This window comes from Canis lupus, chromosome 19 (assembly GCF_003254725.2).
Source record: "Canis lupus dingo isolate Sandy chromosome 19, ASM325472v2, whole genome shotgun sequence".
NCBI lineage: Eukaryota > Metazoa > Chordata > Mammalia > Carnivora > Canidae > Canis > Canis lupus.
Window position 1 is genome coordinate 31562309 of NC_064261.1, and position 9502 is coordinate 31571810.

At 37.4% G+C, this 9502-nt stretch overlaps 1 protein-coding gene across 11 annotated transcripts in view; it reads left to right on the plus strand.

Moving 5' to 3' along the window:
* C19H2orf76 (chromosome 19 C2orf76 homolog) overlaps positions 1 to 7829 on the plus strand; it is a 54905-nt gene extending 47076 nt beyond the window's left edge. For 8 of the 11 annotated variants that reach the window (XM_025429422.3, XM_025429433.3, XM_049097432.1 and 5 more), the window contains one exon: positions 7314 to 7829. In XM_025429422.3, the coding sequence (XP_025285207.1) occupies positions 7314 to 7390 (77 nt within the window). In that variant the 3' untranslated portion in view covers positions 7391 to 7829. The remainder of the gene's footprint in view (positions 1 to 7313) is intronic. The other 3 variants (XR_007404022.1, XR_007404023.1, XR_007404024.1) reach the window with 1 other exon arrangement.
* The last annotated feature ends 1673 nt before the right edge of the window (positions 7830 to 9502 follow it).

Sequence of the window (9502 nt, forward strand, 5' to 3'; positions counted from 1 at the left end):
GAGATGTTGTTTGTATAACATGCAGCGTGACTTCTAATAGTCCTGTAGTTCACTCAGGGCCCTCTGAGTCACGGAATTTCAAATTGGAGCCCCGTGTGTGCAGTTAGAAGGGGGCCCGAGTTAGCTTTTCAACCTACAGTGTGCAAGTAGTTCTGTTTTAAAGAAACGCCATGTGCCATGTTTTGTCACCATTAGATGTCACTCTAATTCTGTGTATGTACGTCTAAAGATTATCTGGCAATAGGAGTGAAGATTTACGAAGACCGTGAGCTGTTGAAGATGCTATGCCCCTGACATACCTTTGTGGTTGGCGACTCTAATGAAACAGCACAGATCACACTTACTTTATAATTATACACACTGGCTAAGGGGCACTCTAGAGTGAGGTTCATGTTAGGAAGCCTTACAGTTTTTTTTGACAGGTGTTCTATTGAGTTATTTTAGTGACATATGTCAGGAATTCAGTTTTTTTTGTTTTTTGTTTTTTGTTTTTTTTTTTTAGGAATTCAGTTTTGAGTGATGTGTGGCTAAAGTGGGTTCCTGACAAGTCTTCTAATTTAAATAGGATTTTTGTTTTGCTTTGTTTTGTTTTTAATTAGGATTTTAAATAACATGCTACAAAGTCTTAGACTTACTTTCCTTGTTTGTCTACCATGAGCTACCTTTAGTGTCTTTTCATATTATAAATATGTAAGATTGCTGTTATTTGAAAACAGTTTTTATTTTAGCATTTATTTCTTCCAATGCTACTATTTTACTATAGCAAGTGACACCTAGAAGTTAGGCCTGCTTGTTGTTAAAGCATAAAGATATAATTATTATAACAGACTGGTTTGGTATTGATGTAGGGATTGAAAACTCCATGGAAAAGATCAGAAACAAACTTAAAAAAAGTTAAGATTTCACAAAATGATAAAGTTTTTACCTCTCAAAGAAGGGGGGTAAGAATGAATTAGCTAGAAAATGGCCCATTTGCCAAAGCATTTGGGAAAATAAAATTTAAATTATATCTCAACCTTTATTTCAAAATAAATTGTAGATGGATTATATGTCATCATGTAAAAAAAAAAAAAAGAATTTTAAATAAAATGTAGCTTAGTAGTTTCCTGATCTTGGGGAGAAGAGCTCTCCAAGTATGACCTTGAAGGCAGAGTAATAAAGTGGGGAGAAATGATAGATTTGCCTACATAAAAACTAAAAAAATGTAAACAGAGTTAAAAGGAGAAGCACTAAACTATACAATAATATACTTCACATATGACAGAAAGTCATTAGCCTGAATTTATAAAAAGCTCTTACAATTAGCTTGAAAAAAGATCAGAAATCCTACTGATGGAAGAAATAGCTAACATGAAAAATAGGTCAGCCTTATTAGTCCGGAGAGAAATGCACATGAAGATAGATGTTATTTTATGTAGTATCCTAGTCTCGTAGTTAAGAATTAGAGACCAGAGCCAGAGTGCGTGGGGTTTACAGCCTGATTCTGCTGTGTACGGGCTGGGTGACCTTGGACAGGCAGTAATTTTAAGCCTTGCAGACATGAAGAAAAGTGATGGTATCCAAGAGAGTGTTGGGAAGTGGATACTCTCTTGTACCACTGTTGGGAACGTATATTTCCTCTAACTTCCTGTAGGTCAAGTTGGCCAATAAGACTTTGTCACTCTTAACTTTCTGTTGCAACTGTTAACCAGGCCAACAGGAATATGCTTCCTCAACCTCTGTGTCTCCCCTGAGGTTGAGATGTGCATTCAGAGGGGTGGCAGGCTTCTCTCACCTTCCTCATTTGTGAATCACCAACGTAGAGCTTTCTTTACTGAATGGAAATAGAATGTGTTGTGTGATACCGTTGTTGTTTAAGAAGGTATATATTTACACATCTATAGGCATATATGAAGAAAAGATTATGTAACAAAATTGTAGAAATAGTTCTCTGGGCAGTGGCATGGCAAGCGATTTTTTTTTCCTTCTTGCTATTATCTAGTTGTTCTTGTAATTTAAAATTTTTCTACAGTACACTTGTACTATTTGTAAATTAAGGACCCAATTTCAAAGAATAGACTCCTAAAGTTGGAGAAAATTGATTTGAGTGAGGCTTGCACATTTTACTTATTTTGTGACCTTTCATAAGGCATTTAGTATTTTTGAACTTCTGTTTTGATTTCTGTAAAACAAAACAGAAGCAATTAAACCTGTTTCAAAGTGTTGTCCTAAGAGATGAGTGGGAAAAAAACATGACATGAAAACATCTGGAACAATGCACATGGAGACCCTCAGAAATACGTATTTGGAAACCATTTTAGAGAAGGCGATCAGCAAATGTTTTGAATTTATTAAAAACTTGAGTTGTTGAATTCACTGTCGTTAATTTCAGACTCGTGTAATGAGCCCCCTGTAGAGGTAAGAATCAAACTCATCGTCATTCTTGTTTTAAGGCCACGGATCTTTGATGAGAATCTGATTCTTTTCCCGAGTTCCCTATTGGTTTGAGGGTGGTGTGAGAACCTTACCCTGCCTTTCCGCCCTGGCAAGCCCACAGCCCCAGTGGCTTTCTGTTGTGCGTGTCCCTCCGTGTTGCCTGAAGCCAGTGTGGCTGTGCCCTGAAGAAGCTTCGCTTACACACGGGGAAGGAGGCGATGGCCCTTGGAGAGGAACAAAAAATTCTGACTGGGAGTCAAGTTGTAAAAATGACGCTCGAAGTGTGTGATTTTTTTCTAGGGAAATTTCCCCTCCCTTGGTGCTGTGTCAGGTTAGGTTTTTAAGTGGTTAAAGGGAAAAATTCTAAGTTATCACTCTCCCTTTTTACCACTTGATCCTTCGGTAGAGCTGTCACTCTGCCATCACAGCCAGTTGCCATGGGAATGATGCCAATGTAACAAATTTATCATTTGACTTTCCTGCAGAATTCATGAAAGGAAGAGAAGGACTGTGTGTGTTGGAGGGCAGGGGAAATTAGGGGAACAAACTTGTTTGAAGATCTCTTTTCTCACAAGGAAATTCTCCAGTTCCTGCTCTGGCCTTTTATCTGCATTGCAGATCCCAATTGTATATTCTGCGCCTGACGTCGGGGCACATTTTTGCTTGTGGACTCAGAGCTAAAGGACATAAATAAAAAGATTTGCTTTTTGGAAGGAAGAAGAAAAAGCTTTACTCAGAGTTGTTATTTGTAATTTAAAGATTTTTTTACCTTGTCATTAATGATTGTAGTTTTGTGGACTAATTCCCCTAAGTGGTAAATTTGCATGTAAGTATTTTGGGGATGTCGTTTCATCTCATTCTACTACTGTTATCTCCTAAGGAAAATGGTGGCAGGGTAACTCTTTTCAAGCCAGCTGTGTTTTAATGGAAAGATTTTAAAACAAGATACCATGGACCAAACCATAAGTGCTTATCCGAGGGAAGAGTTTGTGCATTAAGCCTGCTCCTGTAATCATGCTGAAGCTCCCCTGTGGTCTGTTTTCATTTTGCGTGTCAACTCTTGTCCTCTGCCCACAACCATAACCCTGACTTTGTGACCCGCACCTTTTGATTATCTCAGATGTATAGCTAATATTGTAGGATTCTTTGGCTCTCACTTCATCAAGATCGTGTTTGATTTGTGTTTCCTGAACGTTCAGGTCTCTCCCATTCTCTTTGGAGTAGTAATATCTTAGGGCCCACATGCTTTCCTCACTTCATGGCATGTTACAGGGGCTGTTCTTTACCTTAAACACCAAAACAACAGTACTCAGGAAAGTAGGTGAATTTGGGATTCCAGAACAAGGGGTCTGGACTGTCCTTCCTTTTTACCGTTCTCTCATCATTGTGGGAATCACAGGGCAGTGTCCAGTCTATCAGAGGTTAGATTTATTTTACTATCTGTTTTCTTCAAACTTGTTTGAAATCCTCTCTGCCTGCTGATCAAACAAAACAAAACAAAACAAAACAAATGCTTGAAGCAAATATAAAATGAAACACTGTGATTGGGAACTCTTGGCCAGATCACTTTGGTGCAAACTTAAGAACAACTCAGCTGTAAAAAAAAAAAGAAAAAAAAAAAACAACTCAGCTGTGAGTGTAGTTTTGAATAATTTGTAGATTAGGATTTTATGATCCTTGGAAGGATGGGACATACTCCTGGACCAGGAGAAAGGGTGAAACTTTGTTATTTTGGTCTCAAATTGCTGCAGAAACCAGACCTCACTCTTTCTGTATTTTTTTTTCTTTTTTGGCCAATAACCTGCAATTATTATCACATTACAGCCTGGCCTGATCATTAATTGTCTGTACCACAGAATCCATGCACATGTATAGGTCTCTCTTCTCAGATAACAGTTACTGTGGCTTTCATGCCTACTAGTACAGGCTAGGGAGTTTGAAACTATGCAATAAATCCTCATTGATAGGTGATTTTTTTTGGAATAAATAGTTAAGAGCTTAAGTATATTGCCTTGAATTTTTCTTGAGATTTACCATTTAACATTGTTTTTTTTTTTACATCCTTTTATTTAAAGTCATTATTATTTTCTTGTTAAAGATGAATGAAAAAAATGAAAAGAATGAAAAAAATGAAGAATGAAAAAAGAAAGATGTGTATGTATGGGGTTGACCTATTTGAACACATTATAAAATTATTCATTTCATTTTCCAAGTTTGAATGTCCTGGCTTGCATTCATTTCATTAAACTTGTAAGTCAGTATGAAAAGGGTGCACAGTATTTGGAGACTTCTTACTTGATTTCATTTGATAGTAAGACAAAGGGATGAATCCAGCACTGTATTTATTGGATTTTAGATTTTACATTCATTTCAGATTCACTTGCCAGGGCACTATACACCTGAGTGCCCTGCTGCCTGCAGCACATTTAATTTAAAATCAGGTGCCCTAGGGGACTGGCACACAGTAGACTTCCTGAGGGTTCTTCTGGAGCCATTTTAAATAGAATCGAGGAAGCAAGAATTTAAGGGATAATGGCCGAAGGGGTGATTATGCAGAGGTCTTGAAAATCTTCTGTAATTTGTTTTCACTTTAATTGGCAAGTAAATTTGTGGTATAATTACAGGAAATCATCCTCAAGCATTTTCAACAGAATTTTACAAATTTTCAAAAGCATTCTGTTTGTTTGAGGACCACATTACTAAAGTTTAAAATACATTTTAGGCCTTACTTTTGACTGTTCAGAGTAACCCACTTTGAATTTGTGTGCTGTTTTCCAATTTTTGAAGGGTTTAAGTTTTATCAGCCTTTGTGAAGTATTGGAGTTTAATCCATTTGTCAGTCTTGTTTGCTTTTTTTTTTTCTGAAAAAAAAGATATTCATCTGAAAATCTTTATCTTGGGGGATTCCATTTTGAGCATGTATTGTGAGAGATGGCATATAAAAACTTTAGATAAGCAAGGAATTGATCTATAAGTTAATTAGACCCAAGAAAACCTACATGTCAAAACAAAAAAATGCTTTGTCAGTCCTTTCTTCAGCTTATTCTGAACCTATTATTACCATCCCGAGGAACTATATGATGCGTTCGTTTCTCAAAAGGGGTACAGATAAATGTCAACTGCTGTAAGTGAAAATTGTAATTACAGTTAGTGTGTATTGAGCAAAGTGCTGCGTGGGCAAAGCACTATGTAAAGTTCTGTATGTAAATAGCAACTTCGTAGATAAAACCTTGCATTATGATTATGAAGAACAGAGTGCTTTCTTAGCTTGTTCTCCATTTGGAGGATGATTAGCAGCACTTGCAAATGACATAGGTCTACCTTTGGGATGGCTTCCCTTCAAAAAAGGAAACCCCAGGAGCTTTTATATAAGGGAATAAATCTCGAAATATCTTCTCTTTGAATATTGAATTTTCTGAAGCCCCCTTTTCAGCATTTTACTGATTCCAAGTGTGGATCCTCTTAGCTGTCTTTCAAATGTGCTTTTCTTGTAAAATTCAGCTGTACATGAACTTCCTGTTTGCCTAGGGTTCATCTGTCTCCAGCCCCTCCTTACCGATTCTCTGTCTCAGCTCGGCCCCCATCCCACCCCTAGGCTCACTGTGCCGAGAGTTTGCAATCTGATTTTCATCAAGATTAATCTTCATTTAATCTTGAAGATGCACTGGGACTGGAATGAAGATCTGAGACAATGGGTGACTTTATTCTTTCAACACGTCTGTATTTTCTGTAATGAGCATGGGTCACTCATGATTGAGAAACAATAAATCTGATATTCTTAAAATCAGCAAAGCCATTTTTTTTTACCTGAAATGTCATGCTAAGCTCCTTCATTTCATTCTTTTGTGATAAATTCTAGTGATGAGATGAGTTTGGTAAACTAAGAAACCAGTGGTAATCCTTGGCATCTTTCCCTAGTATTCTATTTATTTGGCTTGAAGAGTTTTAGTTGGCTGTTTTTAGAGGATATGTTAATTGAGTGATCGGTATTCATTACAAATAATCTTGTCTGTTTTCTTGTCGAGAGTCTGCAGGCCCTTTTGCTCTTTCTGTAAAAGCTAAGCAGACTGTATTAACTTCTGGTTTAATTTAGAAAAAAAAATGAATGTGGAACTTGTTGGCGCACACCTTCAAGAATTGCATGTTTAATAATTGGAAGGCTCTCCATCAGATTTGTCTCCAGTCTGAATTAATAATGTTGCTGACTTATTGTTTTAGAAGACGGAGTCCTTGACCTGCTAGGTTGAAAGAATTGTGACTGCTCTGCTCCTTTGCGGGTCCTTTAGCTGTGCCATATCCCCTGTGAATAATTAGAGGTGTTTGAAGGTATTGCGGGAGAAGCCAATTTGTGTCTTTCACTTTGCATATTGTTGAAGCCTCATGAATTAAGCATAAGCAGGCAAAAAATTAACTTCTTCAGACACATATTTTGATGGGTCATGAGGGAGAATGTAAAGTGATCTGTAAAGTATTCTACTGATCCTCTAAGTATTAAATTATTATACCTACAGGCTAATTTCAGAGGGGAAAAAAAAGCATTTTCCCTCCTCCTTCTGTAACTGAGCAGCACATTTGGAAAAAAATAAGCGATTATTTTCTAGGATTGTTAAGGGGACTATAGCATGAGTAATTTTATGGTTTCCTGGAAACCAGCGTCTTGTACTCATTCTTGTTTTTAATTTTTTTATTTTTCTTTTTACTTTTAAATTATTTGAATTCTAAATTCATATATAGACAGCTGATGCCTCTTGTTGATTTGGTGAAATGTGAAACCAAACAAGTAGCTCATCTTTCTCACCTTAGGCATCTGAAACACTGAATCAGAGTAATATGGATTTCAATACTTGCTTAAGATCTAGTTTTACATTAAAATTTTTCCATTGTCTTTTTTTTTTCAGCTCATGAAACTGAAATTGCATTCTTCTGTGAAGAAGATTATAAGAACTACAAAGCTAATCCCATTTCATCCTGGTGAAAACCTCTTGGGGTCTTCCTTTTTGCATACCTGTATTAAGCTCTTTATTCCACTAGTGAGTTTTTGAAATTGACAAATACACTAAAAATTAATCTCAGGCTCTGCTGTTTGAGCTGAAGTCTGTTGTGTTTTCTCCTTCTGCAGGTCTGCCCTTTTTCTTTCTTGTTGGAAAATAGTGTATTTATGAGAAAAACACTTTAAAAAAAAAAAGTAAAAGAAATAGTTATCCAAAAATCACCATGGAGGGGTCCCTAGGTGGCTCTGTTGGTTAAGTGTCTGCCTTTGGCTCAAGTCATGATCTTAAGGTTCTGGGATTGAGTTCTGCGTCACGCTGGGCTCCCTGCTCAGTGAGGAGTCTGCTTCTCCCTCTGCCCCTCCCCCTGTTCTTTCTCTCTCTCTCTCTCTTTCTCTGTATCAAATAAAGAAAAATATCATGGAATATTGGTTCTTTTAGTCATAACTTATTTTTCTGAAATTAGGGGTTATTTGGATGGCTTGCATGTTGGGTTCTTTAAAAAGATTATAAGACTAAGGTCATTCTGTTCATTTTGTATTTTTCTCATAGTTTTATCAGAACCACTGTACACTGTTACTGTCTTTGGTTAGCAGAGATTAGGAGTCTCTCATGACTACCAGTGCTACCTTTTGCTCATGATGATACACCACCATGCATTAATTGAATTGTGTGCATTTTAGAGAGGTTTTCTGATATAAGAGGGTTTCTTCTTCTTTTTCATATTTCATCCCACACAAATAACATGGCTGAATTTTTTTCCTCCCTGAGTTATGTTTCCTTACTTTAAGAGCAGCTATAATAGAACCAAACTCATTTCTTTGGAGAGAGAAGGTAGCAGGATGTTTGCACTTCTGGAAGAAAATTGTTCATTGAGAACAAGTCTAAGTCATGGAAGATACATTCTTTCAAAATAATGCAATACTCTCTCTGATAATGGCTACTACCAGTACCTGAAGAGTAGGGATTTCAAAAGGGGCCTCTCAGCCAGCATGTATATCTAATCAGAACTCCACGGGGTTACTTGGCTCTAGAATTATTCTAAGAACCTTAAAATTGCTGGTAGGGCAGATTGATTTCATTGTGGTAGAGGCTAACTTAAGAAAAAAATCAGCTTTGAAAGTCTGGTTAAGATAATAAGAATATGGTTTTTTTTTTTACTTTGCTGAGAGACTTAGTAGAGCCATGTTTATTTATTTATTTTTTAAAAACAACAGAAGTTTTTATTTTATTTTTTATGATAGTCACACACACACAGAGAGAGAGAGAGAGAGAGGCAGAGACATAGGCAGAGGGAGAAGCAGGCTCCATGCACCGGGAGCCCGACATGGGATTCGATCCCGGGTCTCCAGGATCGCGCCCTGGGCCAAAGGCAGGCGCCAAACCGCTGCGCCACCCAGGGATCCCTAGAGCCATGTTTAAAACAGAAAATTTATTTGTTGTTTCATTCATTATAAAAGGACCAGTGACCCACGCTTCTGGAGAGTTAATAAAGAATTAAATAAGACACAGCTTTTGCCTCAGTGAGTAAAGAAAGATATTTAAGGAAGTAATTTTAATAGAATAGCAGTGAGAAATGCTATGGGAGCATCGATGGGGTAGTTAATTCTGTGTGGGGTTATTTTTTTTATTTTAAAAAGTATTCAGTTGAGCTTTTTTTTTTTTTTTTTTTTTTAAATATTTATTTATTTATTCATGATAGACATAGAGAGAGAAAGAGGCAGAGACACAGGAGGAGGGAGAAGCAGGCTCCATGCACCGGGAGCCCGACGTGGGATTCGATCCCGGGTCTCCAGGATCGCGCCCTGGGCCAAAGGCAGGCGCCAAACCGCTGCGCCACCCAGGGATCCGCAGTTGAGCTTTTTATTAAAAAATTGAATAAGAATTTTTACTTAGTAGAAAATAAGAGAAAGGCTTTTAGGAAAAGGGACCAACATATGCAGAGGCAGAGCACTGTGAGAGAGCTTGTGATTTTCTGTAGAAAGTACAGATTTCAGTGTACTGGAGTATAAAGCCCTTAGACCGGAGTGGAGGAAGGGAGGGCCAGAAGGGAGATTGATGTAGGCCTCATCCATCATGCTAAGGAGTTGGTCCTTTAT